This window comes from Aptenodytes forsteri, unplaced genomic scaffold, assembly GCF_000699145.1.
Source record: "Aptenodytes forsteri isolate BGI_AS27 unplaced genomic scaffold, ASM69914v1 Scaffold280, whole genome shotgun sequence".
In the NCBI taxonomy this organism is placed as follows: domain Eukaryota; kingdom Metazoa; phylum Chordata; class Aves; order Sphenisciformes; family Spheniscidae; genus Aptenodytes; species Aptenodytes forsteri.
The window spans coordinates 109,171-124,603 of record NW_008796042.1 but is presented as its reverse complement, the minus strand read 5'-3'; the positions used below and the strand labels follow the sequence as shown (position 1 = coordinate 124,603).

The 15,433-nt window shown below is 46.7% G+C and overlaps 1 protein-coding gene across 1 annotated transcript in view; it reads left to right on the top strand.

Moving 5' to 3' along the window:
• Nucleotides 1–210: 210 nt before the first annotated feature.
• Nucleotides 211–15,433, top strand: part of ACBD3 (acyl-CoA binding domain containing 3) — a 41,970-nt gene continuing 26,747 nt past the window's right edge. Inside the window, exon 1 of the mRNA XM_009285582.1 lies at nt 211–239. Within this exon, the coding sequence (XP_009283857.1) occupies nt 211–239 (29 nt within the window). The remainder of the gene's footprint in view (nt 240–15,433) is intronic.

Sequence of the window (15,433 nt, the reverse complement as noted above, 5' to 3'; positions counted from 1 at the left end):
TCTCTGACCCTCAGGCTCACCTCCACCTGTGAGACAGTGAGGTGGATCCAGTGTCTTACTACAAGGTCAGAAGCATGACTCGGCCATGCGCCAGGCTGTCCCCAGGCTGTCCCCAGGCTGTCCTGGTTGGCAGCAGGCGCCTGGGCACTGGGGCCAGGGAGTGAAAAGGAGAGCAGTGCTGTCCCTGTTGCGTGGCTGACAGTGTGACCCATGGCGGCGCGGCCGCAGTATCCTGAATAGTGAGTGACCTGTGACCAAGGGGCTGGGCTGAACCCCTTTCAGGGCTTTTGTACCTACAGGTAAGAAATATGTGATGGAGTCCATCACACTGGAGAACCACAACGATGTCAGAGCCTGGTGACATCAATCCCCAACGCAGGACACTGCTTGTGCAGCCCAGCCACCAGTTATTTCAGATCACACAGTAAAGGGCCAGTCTTGCGCAACAGCTCTATGCACAGATCTTCCACGGGGTTAAAGTAAATGCGATGTGACAAGCGGTTGTGTTCTCTCTGAAAGACGACTCTCTTGCTTGGCTAGAATCTGATTACATCTATATATGCATGATCTGTTTTCCTTTGGAAATTAAGCTACTGTCTCTCTCTGTTTTTGGCAATGAGGAACTAATAGTATCTTGTGACTTTAGCCCTGTGCTTAGGAGGGGGATGTGACTTGGTGGGGTAAGCCATTTCCTGAGAGGTGTGAGACATGACTTCAAGACCTGGTGGTGCCATTCGTGTATTCTGTTCCGAGGAGTTGATAAGAGCTTCAGACACACAGAAAGCCTTGAAGAAAGCGGCCGTGGGGGAGGCGTAAGAACCTAGCAAATGCATATGAAAAGATCAAGGGGCTGCATTTGCTAAATCCCAACAGGAACAGATTTGGGGCGAGATGCCCAGGTTCAGAGGGGACCCAGACGTAGCAAAGGGGCAAGAGCAGAGTATGTCTGATGGCTGGCAGCTGGCTCCCTACCTTGGGAGGGAGAGGAAGATCAAGGATTTGGGAGTGGGAGGGAGATAAGAGCAAATGGTGGGGGTGGGGAGAGGGAAAGGAAAGGGCAATAGGGAGGAAGCTAGGAGATAGGAGAGGCTGGTTGAAAGGACGAGGGATATTTAGGGTTGAATTTAGACACTGTTAAACCTCAGCCTGCCTTTGAGTTTTGAGATACCCTGAGAAAGGCAGGATGCGCATACCTGACTCTCACTGTTGCTTCTGCAGTGAGCGGGCAGTCCCACAGCGACTGCTGTGGCAGCAAGCCCTAGGCTTAAACAGTTCCTTCCTGCAATTTATCTCTGTGCCCTCTCTGATTTTACAGCATGTGGTACTGTGAGACAACCTAAAGCCGCTATTTAATAGAGCTCATTGTGTTGCTTTGCTTACTCACATGCTCTGAACAAGGTTCATACCCCATTCTTAGAGATATTTTCCTTAATTAAGAATTTTATAACAACTGTTGATGCAGGTGGTTGTATATATAAAATTACTGGATTATCTGAACTCCCAGTAATGTCTAATTAATTTACTGTACAAGCAAAGGAAAAAACTCTTATCTCTGCAGATGAACAAAATGGAAAAAAAAAAAAAGAAGATAAGAATGGAAGAGCTAAGGAAAAAGGCAGGACCCTGTTTACCTCCTTTTCATACAGCACCTACTTAGGAGAGGCAGCCTTCCAGGGGGCAGCCAGAGTACACACACAGAGCAGGGCTGGCAGGGGAAGGCAGGGTGATATGTAGCAGAGAGGCCACATCCTCTTTTAATAGCAGTGAATAACAGAAAGAAAAGCTCCCAACAGTCCCCCCTCTTCCTTTTTCAGGCTCCTTGGCCTTAGCAAGCAGTGTTCAGGCATTGTTTTGTATCTTTTCTTGGCAGACTCCTAAACCCTTATCATCATCCCCTGCACATGGTGAGGTCTTCCTTCTACCCCAACTTAGCAAATGACAGTCACGAGATTCTCTGTTTCTGTCTTGCAGTGTTTGGTATCTGTCTGAGCGTGTGAGCTGCTGAAATTAATAGATTTTTATGAGAATTTCACTTCTTTCTTCTTTTTTTTGTTAAAGCTTACGTCTCATGGTTATTGACAAAAGGCTCCAAATGTGAAGTAAATGTTGCTCCAATGGTTCAAAACCAGAAGGCAATACATAGAACTAGAACTTTCCCGGTAAGGTCGGATGCCTGTTACAATACGAACACAGATCCACTGTCTTTCCCTGCCCCTGGCTGCTCTGGTGCTATTAAACCCCACAAGTCTTCCCTCTCTGAGTAGTGTTGACTGGAGATTTCTTCAGCTGACTTCCCTGCGCTTCCCTGCTGCTGCTCAGGCACGTGCCAGGGCTGGTGCTCTGGCTTCAGTCTTACCGCTCATTCTAAATGTTTCCCATCTTCTTTTCTGGTTAGTTTTGGAGACAAGGGACAGTTGGTCTCTTGGGTATCGTGGCATTTGCAACAAAACCATTTTGGTTTGCTCTAGCATTTTTTTCTGGGGTGTTTCATTTCAAAGATATTCAGGCCTCTGTTCAGTTTGGAAGATTTTCATCTTTAACATGGAGATGGAAGGTGGGAAGTTCCACCTGAGTTGGGGATTTGCAGTTGATCATTAAATCAGCAGTTTCGGGTGATCGTAGCTGGGGATTGCAGCGGTTACTATGCCATTTGATGAAGTAATTCTCTTCCATGCATGAATTGACTCATATTTCTTTGCTATTTAAAATCACACTGAAGAAAACAAAAAGAAAATAGCATGCAGCAAACCCAGTAGGCATTATTCCTATGGGTTATCCTGATTTTTGTAAACCCATAGCACAATGTTCCGGTGTCTGACTCACACAGAAGCTCCACGCATTTGCATAGAAAAGTATCTGCGTCTTCCTCCCCCACTATCCTGTCCTCCTGCCTCAAACATCCCAGATAAGCCGTCCGATACCATCCCGCATGTTGCCTCAGTCCTCTCTGCAAACGCGCTCTCTAGGGCATGTCCCTGCCCTCCACCTGGGGCCGGTGCACCCCGGGCTGCCCTGCTCAGGCAGCCCTTGCACCAGACTTTCAAAATGCCTCTTGTTCTCTGGTCCCCATTTTATATGACAGCTGTTTTTTCTTCCCCCATTGTTCAAGCTCAGCTCCTCTGCTTTTATTTCTGGCAGGGCTATTTTTCTATTTGACTTTGGCCCTGTTTGTCAAGGGCGCACCCTTGCCACCTCCTTGGTCTAATCCTCTCCTTTGTTGTCTAAAGGTCTTCCTCCCTTTCCTTTTATTGGTACTTTTATCTCTTTCTCATTATCTTTTAGTCCCCTCGATTCTTTCCCCTCTCTTTTGCATTTGACCAAGCTTGTCTTACACATATTACTTGGGGGTTTTAAGAATTTTCTCCTTGACAGCTTTTCTTCCCCGCCCCCTGGAAGTTTCTCCGTGCCGCTGGACACATGCCAAAGAGCAAATACATTTATTACTCCAAATGAGACAACTGCAATCCCAGATCAAGAGTGACTCCAGGCGGCAGTGATCGCAGCAGCTCTCTACTGCCATCTTAGCCATCCCCCATACCCTTACCAGACCACGTTTTTCCTCTTTTGCTGTCGTATCTTCATATCTGGGAGGCTGTCTTAAGGTCTTTGAGGTAAGAGAAGGTACAAAGGAGTGACGAAGAGCTTGCTGCAAGGCTGAGTGACCAGAAAAGGGCGCAGCAGCATCGTGGTATACGTTTCTATTTGCAGTTCCACCGCTGCTATCCTCTTTTGTCACCACCCTCGGGCTCACTGTCAGTGCCTGAAGCACGACTGTAGACTAAAGTCTTTATGACGGTGGCTGCAAATTGCAAAACTGGGCACGATATCACGTCAATCACAGCATCACCGGGGTGCTTTACATCATGTGTGTCTTGGTCAGTGCCAGCGTAGTAGCATTCATGGTTTCCTAGCATTTCAAAAAGGCTGCATTTCTCTCAAATCTTGCCAGGATAGAAAAAGTTGGAGTCTTCAAAAGGCAGAAGTGCAGAAGATAAGGAGTTTCCTTTGATTAATCTCTCTTGGATGAACTGTCCTTCCTCCGTGTTTTGTATTTCTTATCAGATAAGGCAGCAGGAGTCCTGGCATGTACAGAGCAGTCCAGGAGAAACAGGGAACCTGCTGACACTGAAAATCCTGACAGACTGAATACTGATCCTCCCTGCCTGAAGAGCTTGATTTTGCATCTCTTCAGACAAATGGTGATCTTTCCACAGGCTGCATGGAGCAGGCTCCTGCTTGAGGGACCAGGATAATTTCTAGCTGTGAGATGCGAAGAGCCACACAGGTGCCCACATAAGCAAACTGCTGTATGTTGAGCTCTTTCCTCATCCTAACGAAGCGTCCAGAATGTGTGTGAGCACTGACCTCCTCCATCTCAAACAGGTCTTTGCATTTCAGCTTTCCACAGCAGCAGGCTGCCATTAACAGTGTATAGCCAAGTCTGGGCTGTCCCCAAACGTATACATCAAATGCCACTGTAACTTGCCTGTGGCCCCGTTGCTGAAGGGAAGGTGCATGGCACACTGGCAGAGACACACAGTGTTGTTCCTAGAAGATCCCTGTTCCAGAGGAGGATCGGTGCCTGCTTCCTGCTCTCCAGGCCTTTATCTAATCTTGCAGCAATGCAGCTTCACCAGATTCCTTTGGCTAACCGAAGTGGAAAAGCTGGTTTCAAATGGGAATTTTACTTAGAACCATGTAAAATGCGTATGCAGAAAGAGCTGCAGAAGACCGGGTCATTGCAGGTCTGCCTGACCTCTTTTCTCTGTCCACATTTCCCAAGGTCAGTTCTCAAACTCTTGCCAGTGTTTTCAGCAGATGCAGAAACCGTGGACCACATCACACAATAGGAAAGACTTAATTCACTTTTTCTTCACAACAAAAGGAGAGCCACTCCTGTGAAATCCTCTCTGTATCTGTGGGTCCGGGTTGCTGGTTTTCTCCATGTAGGCATGTAGAAATCATGAAAAAAAGGAGTCATGAAGTGCTCTTCGGAGCACTTGCAGAAGAGCCATAGTTTAGATAATTGCAATTTTTTTGCAATTTTTGGGCCATGTGGGAATTGACCATTGAGCACGGTATGAATAGGAAGGGGAAAGCTAAGTGGAAAATATCTTTGCCAGCAGTGCCTCAGGTAGGCTCAGCAGAAATAAGCAAGGGATGTACCTGCTTCGGCTGGCACTTTTTTGGTGAGGAAATGCCTCCATTAGACCTATTTATTGGTGGACTACGTCAGCAAAATACTCCTAGTGTGGCTGTTGCTATATAGCAAAGTGTTATTTTCCACCTCCTTCCTGAAGAAAATAATCAGTGCTTGTTAAAACAGAGATTTTGCTGTAAGAACTGTGTTTTTATTACAGCACAGAAGAGCGGAGGGCAGCACTGGTAATGTTGTGGGGACGCTGGAGGGCACCGGTCTCAGGTGCCCTGCACGAAGTACACAGGCTACGTGTGCCTTGGTGAGGAGACGGTGTGACACTCTCCGCTAGTCCCCTCGTGTAGTGCCAGGTGGGAGCACAGCATAAAGAGGGCAGCAACAACCTTGGGGTGAGGCTGGAGAGGACTTCTGTGGTTGCTGGTGTCACGTGTTTAAGCAGAAATTCATTTGACATTTTGGACAGGGGAAGGCAGTGCTGATCATTCCTGGCTGCTGCGCTGGGTACGTGCCGATGCACTTGGCTACGAGGATGATGCATTTTCCAGCATAGAGAAGGCTTGTGTCCATGCAGTTTTAAGGTCGAATTGTGCCATCACATCCTCAAGACAGTAAACAGTGGCAGATTGTGAAAGGGGCTGTACCAGTAACTCTTACCTGTGACATTTTTGGCACGCCATCTAACCAACGCCCAGGGAAGGCTCTCAGACTGTGGTGATGCACCGTCTCCTCACATTTCACAGCCTTTCCTCATGAAGGTAGGCTAGACGTTCCCAGCCTTGCCTTTTAAATGGACTTCTTGCCAGGACGGTCGGTCCCTGCAAGATGAAACAGAGCAGGTCAGGGAAAGAGTAAGACACTGACATTTTCCCGTGAGGTCTTTTAGGATCTCAGAAGAAACCATAGCTGAAAACCAAGTGGTCTTCAGTCACAGACTCAGAGGGGAGGTGCAGCGTGTGCTAAGCTGTGAAAGGTAGCTCAGGAAACCTGGGCCATTCACATGGAGTGTGTCCAGCAATACAGTAGTATAGATATTCAGACACCTGCAAACACAGGGTGGATTTAGAAGTTTCGGGGGCTAGAGCTCATACAGTCAGCACTGGCGAAACCGCTGCACTAAAGTTTTATTCGGCAGCGTTTCAGCCTCCGCTATTTTATCATATCCTAGTTTGCATGTCTTGTATCACACAGGCAGTCCCCTGAGCAGCACCCTTGAAAGAAAGTGAACCAAAAGCATCTTCTGAATATCCCACGTGGAAGAGAATCAGTTACATAAAGAAGTCACAGCAGCTGCTCCTATTCTTGTATCATCGTGTCTGTTATCAGTCAACAGATGTGATGATGGAAAGAGAAAAGGGAGCCTGGAAGGAACCCGGGCAACAATTTGGATACTTTGAGGAAAATACTTGATTAGTATGTGTGATTTCAGCTCCACAGGCTGGCATCATTGATAGCTGGACAGAAGTGCCAGGCAGGCATAGGGAAGAAGCACATCATGTGTCTCACCCCATATCTCTCTAGCAGGCAGGGGAAGTATGTGGCTTTTTACGTGCTATAGTAGCCCAGGTGAGTTCATGCAGCACTGCAGTGTGAAGGGCCATCCTGGCCCAAACACTTCCCTTAGTCCCTAATCCCTTTGTGTTAGCTACAGAGATTGCAGAGTACAGGCAGGAGTTGCTCTGAATCAGTGTGCTGAGTCCCCATCTTCGGGTTTATGGGACTTGTTCCCAAACTGCGACCCCCTCGTGCTACTGTAGAAGGTCCTCAGGGCAGCGGTGTGCCAGGCTGCGAGGATTTAAAGCAACGCAGAGGTTTCATTCACAAGGTCTGTGCTGCAGCAGATGTCACTCTCAGGGATCGTTATCCCCAATACCCTCGAGTTCTGGATAAGCTTCCCCCAAACCCAGCTTCGTTATTTTCTTAATAGTGAGTGTGGTGGAGAGCACTCTCCCAAAAGCTCTGGAAGCTGCTGGTCCGGTCCATAAAGGGGCTTGGGTGTGTGATGCTCCTCACCAATGTTTTTTACTGCACAGCTGCTTTTACCTAGCTTCTAGCAGCATCACGATGGCACCAGTGGTAACAGTGTAAAAGCAGCAGCTGTGATTTTAGCCTCTTTTGGTCTGGACAGTCATCTGTGAGGCACTAAAAGAGCTACCTACTCGCTAGGTCACTACAGCTGTCGGTCACTGCTGACCTGGGCCAGATTTGAATGCTGGGTCCCGAGATGAGAGGTTTCACCCTGTCGTTCTTCTCCAGAGGCAGCTGCTCTTCCTGAAGAAGTCTTTCAAGAGCATTTCTAATGGATGCAGGAAAAAGAAGAAAACACATCCCCGTGCTTTTACTTCCATGCTGGCATTGCATTGCTTCCTGTGACCCTCTCTCCTCCCAGCAATGCATGGCTTTAAGGTTGCATAGGCTGGGTGGAATATATTTTAGAGCGAGACTCTATTTAGCCATGATGTCAACTGCAGCCAACTATAAAAAGCTCAGTAATGCTCTTTGAAAGTGTAACAGCTGCTGCTTTACACAGTCTCTGATGTATTACCAGTTCGCCCTATTTCATGTGCACACAACCAAAATAAAATATTACAGCAATCATCTTATTATATAGTTCAAGGAATTTGGGACGTAAATTCCCCAGAAACCAGGAGGAATTCAAGGTTAGCCAAACTAGGTAATTTTACACAGTTTGTTAACAGAAAGGTAATTTTATCCAGCTTTGCAATGTAGCCTGACTCTTACCTAGCACTTGACTATGTGCTATTAGCGATCCCTACATAGCGACAACAGAGCAGCAAACTTTTCCTTCAGGCACTTTTGCTGGATGTTGTTCACATACAGTTATAAACTGAGCTCATCTGTACCGCATGGGACGCGTCCAGCAATGTACTACCCAACATATGAAACCTGTTTTTGTTCTTAACTGGATGTGGCCACATATATTTGAAAACACACTAACTAGGCCAAAATTTCCCATAAAAGCGGGACTGTTTAAGAAAATGTGATTTATTAATCTAGAGTGAACAGAGAGAAGTGAATGACTGTGGCATTGTGCTAGGACTACACACCATCACAGTACTGGAGATGGGGTCTCGGCTGGGTCTCTCTTAAGGACATGGATGCTGTAATAAAGCTGATTCTTTTCTAAAATCTGAACAATGAACATTTAGGAGTAATCCCCACATTTCACTCCGTGGACTTCTTTCTGTTGAGGACCTTGATATATTTTCCAGGGATGTGTCTCTGTATTACTAAAACATGGGAAGGTTGAGCGACCTGCTGCAGTTATGAGGAATTCAAGGTTAGCCAAACTAGGTAATTTTACACAGTTTGTTAACAGAAAGGTAATTTTATCCAGCTTTGCAATGTAGCCTGACTCTTACCTAGCACTTGACTATGTGCTATTAGCGATCCCTACATAGCGACAACAGAGCAGCAAACTTTTCCTTCAGGCACTTTTGCTGGATGTTGTTCACATACAGTTATAAACTGAGCTCATCTGTACCGCATGGGACGCGTCCAGCAATGTACTACCCAACATATGAAACCTGTTTTTGTTCTTAACTGGATGTGGCCACATATATTTGAAAACACACTAACTAGGCCAAAATTTCCCATAAAAGCGGGACTGTTTAAGAAAATGTGATTTATTAATCTAGAGTGAACAGAGAGAAGTGAATGACTGTGGCATTGTGCTAGGACTACACACCATCACAGTACTGGAGATGGGGTCTCGGCTGGGTCTCTCTTAAGGACATGGATGCTGTAATAAAGCTGATTCTTTTCTAAAATCTGAACAATGAACATTTAGGAGTAATCCCCACATTTCACTCCGTGGACTTCTTTCTGTTGAGGACCTTGATATATTTTCCAGGGATGTCTCTGTATTACTAAAACATGGGAAGGTTGAGCGACCTGCCTGCAGTTATGCAAAAGCCAGCGAGTAGCAGAGCAAGAAGGGGAGCCTGGCTCTGCTTTCCCCCTTCCCTTCCCTTTCCTTTAGTCACTGGGACTGCTGTCTGGTGGGCTGACACTACCACCATCCCATTCAATTTTCTCCAACCAAATGAGACAGCTCGAACAATATGAGTCCAGGAAGCACCAGCGACATAAAAAGGACAAGGAAAAGTTTCAGGAAAAAATCACACGAGCGCCCAGTTTGCTGTCGTCGTTGCTTGAAGTCCTGCTGGGCTGAGCCCTGGCTCAGTGGGGTCTGTTGCGGGGACCAGCCAGGCTGAGGGACAGCACCCTCCTGCCTCGCGGAGCCGAGCGGATCAGCCCGAGCTCCAGGTCCCTTCTGCATCCTCGACAAGACTCAGCAGTGCAAAGTGGCCGCAGTGTCGTAGGCAGGTTGATTTTGTTTGTTTTGTAGTGCAGATAGGGCCTTTGTAGCATGGGTGAAAAACAGCCTGTTCCTAAGGGATGTGTAAACTTCTCTGACACAGGTTTGAAGCGGCGGTGAGCTCACCAGTCTGTGAGGAAATGGTCGGCTGCCAAACACGGCTGTTACCAAAGGTGACAGGACAGTTAGGCAATGTGAGGAACGATTTGGCATCAGACAAAGCCGCTGGGATGGAAACATGCACACCGTGGGATGGGCTCGGCCGTGTCTCTGCGCGCTGGCTGCACCCAGCTCCCAAGCAGGGATGTTTCACCCGTGAGGACGTCGGAGGCACCCAGAAAGGAAAGCAAGCGGCCTCCAGTCACACGGGAAGCTTGGAAGGGAGCCAGGGAGCAGCCTCGGTGCCCAGGCACGGTGCTGCGGGTGCAGGCCCATCCTTCCCTGCCGGCTCTCTGGAAACCCCTTGGGCTCCCCCGCTTTGCCAGGGCACTCTGCTGTTGACTGTGCTGCAGGCACGAGCAGCGTTAGCAGGATGAGGAGCTGACTGGGGGAGCTAGTTTCGTCTATGTACAAATACACATGCAAACACACGCCATACGGTTGTTTAAATAAAGTGATGCTGAAGAAGGGTGACTTGTGTCAACAGACAGAGATGAATTTACATGCTACAGCGTGTAGCAATGTGCTGTTAGGTAAGAAGTGGCACATTTTTTGTGTCCAGCCATGTATACATAATGGTATCACAGGGGGAGCTGAGTTGCTGTGGAATTTAAGGTTGTGGTTTTTTAATGGCACCTAGGAAACAGGATACTGGAAATCCTTGAACATTCAATAACTTCCCAGCCAGAGCCTTTATTTGTCCTCTAATAGTCTGCAGATTATTTAAGACTTTACTATATCCCTTGATAACTAAGAGCTCAGTTCTTTAGATATTGAGCAGCCTCCATTCTAAATAGGGATGGCTGAGACTTTTTGCACAGCTTTTGTCTACCTTTGTCTGAGGCTTTGCGACAACTAAGTGGCTTCCACACTTCTAGAAGTGAGACTGGTAAATCATTGGCCATGAGCCCGTTTGTTCAAAGGAGAAAAGAAAATAGTACTGCAATCCCACACGGGTGACAAGATGAAGCTGTCTGTCTCATACAATAGCCATGGAAACCTCAGGCTCCTGGCGTTCTGACTCCCTGGCTATGATTTTCCACAGTGACCGAGTAATTTATTTAATCCTTTCACTACCTCTTTGTAGAGTCTTGGAGCTTTAGGGTGTCAGAAGGAATTATTAAACTAATGCCTGCAAGGCATTAGAAGGCAAGATCTTGCAATGTGTCACTGGGGGAAAAAAAAGAACTTTTTTTTCAAAACAGATGTTTTCCCTCTAATAGACTTTACAAGTTGAGGAAAACAAGCTCCTTCAAAAAAGAAAATTAATTGAAAACTTGGATCCTTTTGCAATGAACGGGATGCTAAAGCTGACATCTCGTTTCTTTCACTTGTGGTTAGAGAAATTTTCCTCGGATCTTCAGGACTTTCCAATCCTGAAGGATTTTCCTCCTGACTCCTAGGTGACTGTTAAAAAGATCAAAATTAATAGATATTTTGTAGTGCATTAAATTACCTGCCTCTAAATAAGTATTATTTTCATCAAACCAGTCGTATTGGATACTCTTACTTATTTTTGTGGGATTTGGGAGTCCCAATCAGGACCAGCCCCTTCCTGACACGACCACTAGAGCCTGGGGACTGAATTATTCTGTTAAAGTGATCAACAGTGAGATAATTACATTTTGCACACAAAACATAGTGAGGGGGTCGGAACGAATACCCACTGACCTGAATGCAGCATTTCGCACCACAGCGATACGGTTCAACCAAGGCAGATTGCTACTGCCCTCTTTTTGAATAGAGAGTATTAGCAAGAGCCGGCTGGCTGTCGTGGCTAACAGGTTGCTGGGGGGTGCTGGGCACACTACTAGTGATGTTTGGGACTCCATCTGGCAAGGAATTTCCTTCCCCAGGTTTTGATCTGGAAAGAAATGTCAGTTGCTGTTGCGAATATCAGAGCCTGTTCTCTAGCTGGAAAATATTGTTGTTTTGCTGTTATATAAAGGCTACTCAACAATTACAATGACGGGCACTCTGTGGAGGCCTGTAATAAAAGCAACACACAAAAGGAGGTATTACATTCACATATTTTTGAGCCTAAGCGCTTGTCTATACTAGAGATACTTTTTTTTTGCTGTGAGTATCTCAGTGAGGTTAAAGACACACTCTTCCTGCCTATGTCTGTATAGATACATCTAAATGAGGGCTTTTATCAGCATAACTATGTCAGCAAAAGACCCAGCTCTTAACTCACATAATTGCACTGGTAAGGCTCCTTAAGTGGAGGCCAGCTTATACAGATTCTGCAGACGGAAGGAAGCAAGAGAATTGCTCCTTTCATCATGATAGCGTTTTATCTCGGGGGCCTAGTGCTGACATTTTGAGTGTTGTTAACCTCTGCTATTTTAGGACTGGTGTGTAGGAGCACATCACCACTGAATCAGGCATTCAGATGCTTCTCTCCTGGGAATACAGTTCAGAAATCTGGCTGGTAAGATGTAATCACCTTGGTTAAGCTTTTCCTTTGAGAACGCTTGCCCTGTTTTTCCCTGATGAAACTCCCTCACATGCCAGCCATCCCGGACCCTGTTTTACACGAGATACATGATGAGGTCCCCGGTGGATGACTCCATGACTACTTTAAATTATATGTTAATATGTCGTTCCCCTCCTTGGGGAGGGGAACTTGCAGCAAAGCATGTGAAAGGAAGAGGATTCACATCTCCCTGTATTTAAGAGGAAAAACATATGACCTGTTCAGCAGCAATTCCTTTCAAGCATCAGCAAGATACGGGCCAGAAGGTGTGTAAATAAACTGTAGACATTTTAAGCCACAGGGGCTGCGTCAGATTACGGACGTACTAAATGTGCCAGTCTTGAACTCTGGCTTGATGAAAAATGAGGGTTTTGGCAGCTTAAGGAGATCCTGCCTGTTGCTCCCTTTGCCATCTCCCTCATTCACGCCCCTCTCCTTGCAGCCCTTCACCCTGACAATTGTACTGACTCAACTGTTTATGAGGCTGGGCCGTGAACCAGATCTGGGAATAAAGCCAGTTTAAAAAGAGAAAGAGAGAGGGTGGGATAAAAGGAAGGAGGCTGCATTTCACTACGAGCCAGTATGGCCACTGAAACCCCACCATACCAAAACACAGCCTTCTGCAGTGGTGGGGAAAGGAGCCATGGTCTCTACAAGAGGAACATCTGCAAGCCAAGAAAAGGCACGGTTACTAGTGCAGCCCATACACAGATTTGTGACTCTGCCTTGCCACAAAGAATCTTGCATTACTTTTGTAAGAAAGGATGTCACTGCTTATCTCCTGTGAGGACAGCCTGCTCACAGACAAAGAGAATGGGAAGTCCTGTCTCAGTAATTTGTCCTGTGCTGTCCATTAGGAAACTGGAGTGAGGAGGTTTTAACTCAAAGTTTCCATCTTTGTTCACCAGCCTCGCGCACCATAATCTGCTCTGATTTTATTATCCTTGATGAGAGAGAAAAAAAATGAGAGAAGAAAACGATGTCAAAACACTACCGCCAGTCTGATGGGTCCTGTGTGATTCTCAGCAGTTGTGCTGCGCAGTAGATTTCAGTCTACGGTTGTTGCCACTGTGAACAACTTCCAAGGTCCACAAAAGTCACAAAGGAATGGAAGTCAATAGATTTAGTCCCGCTGTGCAGGATCTGCCTCGCCACTAGCAGTCCACAAATCAGAAGAGGTTGAAATTGCCTGCTGGAGTGCAATTCTACTCACGCAGAATAAGGGAGATAAAAATAGACTTCCTGCACTGAAAATACGTTCATTAGAGCAGAAGAGCACAGGTAGGGAAGCAAACTATCTAGTGATCTGACTATTCCAGTAACAGCGGGGTGGCTGGATTGGCGTAGCTACTTCTTAGAGTGCAGTTTGGTATTACAGCTGAGCTGATCTACAAGCTAGTTGCTGTCCACGTTTCCTGTTTGCGTTGCTTTCCTTATATTGCATCTAGTGGCTGTGTGGCCACAGGGCAAATCTGTTCATCTGGCTGATGACAGCGGCAAACTAACCATGCCATAAAAATGAGTAGTTTTCAGCCAGATCAGCCAGCTGCAATCAACTCACCCTGAAGCCACTCCATTGCTAGATTCGGTGCAAGGGAAAGGGCAGGAGAATGCAGCTGGAAGCCACGGTGGAGTGCAACCACTGCTATTTGGCATTAGCTCATGGCTCTAAGTGCAAGCTGTCCCCGAAAGAACAACCTGCTCCCATCCTCCCTTCCTTGCTCCCGGCAGCGCGTTCCTGCTGCTGCCAGTGCTTTCCTGACCCCTCGGTGAACCAGGCCGGCTCTCTAAGCCAGCAGAGAACTAACTCAGCACCTAGGAAGCGAACAGTTTTCTGCCTGCTTGCTAAGGTGAAGGGCATTTCTGAGAGGTCCGATGAGCGTTAAGAGCTGGCAACAAGGATGCTGATGGGAGTGTGTGGTGTGTGGCTGGGAGCAGACCAGGGCAGCTCCTTCTAACAGCAGCCATTCCATGAAACCTCATTCTAAATTTAACCCAAAGCAGGGGAAAAAAACCCAAACAACAACATAAAAAAGTGAGCCATAGCTGAGCAGATGGGAACCAGCTGCACGCTCTCCATTAAAAAAGAGTGCATCTGATAATTAGATGAAGAGGGACAGGTTTAACGCATGTTTTTGACAAGTATGTTATCCTTCTGTTTGCTGAATGGAAGGAGCGGCATGAATAGTGCCACGTATTGCACACATAGCCTTGCTCTTCCCCAGAGACAGGCAGGAGGAAAACAAAACAAACAGTTTTGCAAAGAAATCTCCTCTCTGCCTATCGTTTCCCGTGCCATTGGGCAGCTTGGAAGCCCAAAGGCAGATATAGTTCATCTGAAAATAAAGCCAAAAGGAATAGCCACAGGAGGGAAGAAGCTGGTATGTAGCACAGCGCAGAGGAGGATGTGTCTGGAACATCAGGAGAGCTCAGGGACAGAGGTGTGCCATCTCTGTCCCCTTTGGGGACACGTTAGTTGGGGTCAGACCCTGACCCAGAGGTACCGCTCCCTTCTGGAGGTGTTTTAAAAGAACATCCATAGGTGCTCTGAATTTACATGGATGGAAATCATTCATCTGGCTGTTGATTCACAGTTTTTCCTGGGCAGATAGCCAAAAATGCAGTTGTTAATTGCATCAATTTCCATGTTCTCTCTTCTGTAAAATCACTTTATTAGAGGAGTTGGTTAAATTCAGGAAGTGCTCAAACTCCTGGCCATATCTTGTTTAGCAAAGCCTTCTTGATAACAGTGCTGTACTACCTCTCTCGGCTCATGTACCTGTAAAAGGCGTGATTGTTTACAGAGTTACGCTGCTGCAGATGCAATCCTATCAGTGTACGATATATCAAACCGGTATTGCTTATTTTATTAGACTGAACTGTTCTTTTATGATCACCTGGTTTATATATAGCTGGTATAACTGCGTCCATGCTATGGGATGTTTGCCGTCTGTCAAAATGGGAACATTCAGTGAAGATGGAGTTTAGCACCATCCATTTCCTCAGGAGTCACTCTAGCACTCTGTCAATAAACCTGTTTTCAGCAGCGTTTGCTGACACAGTGTCCTGGTTTCGGCTGGGATAGAGTTAATTTCCTTCCTAGTAGCTGGTGCAGTGCTGTGTTGTGGATTTAGGATGAGAACAATGTTGATAACACACCGATGTTTTAGTTGTTGCTAAGCAGTGCTTACACTAGCCAAGGACTTTTCAGCTTCCCATGCTCTACCGACTGAGAAGGCTGGAGGTGCACAAGAAGCTGGGAGGGGGCACAGCCAGGACAGCTGACCCAAACTGGCCA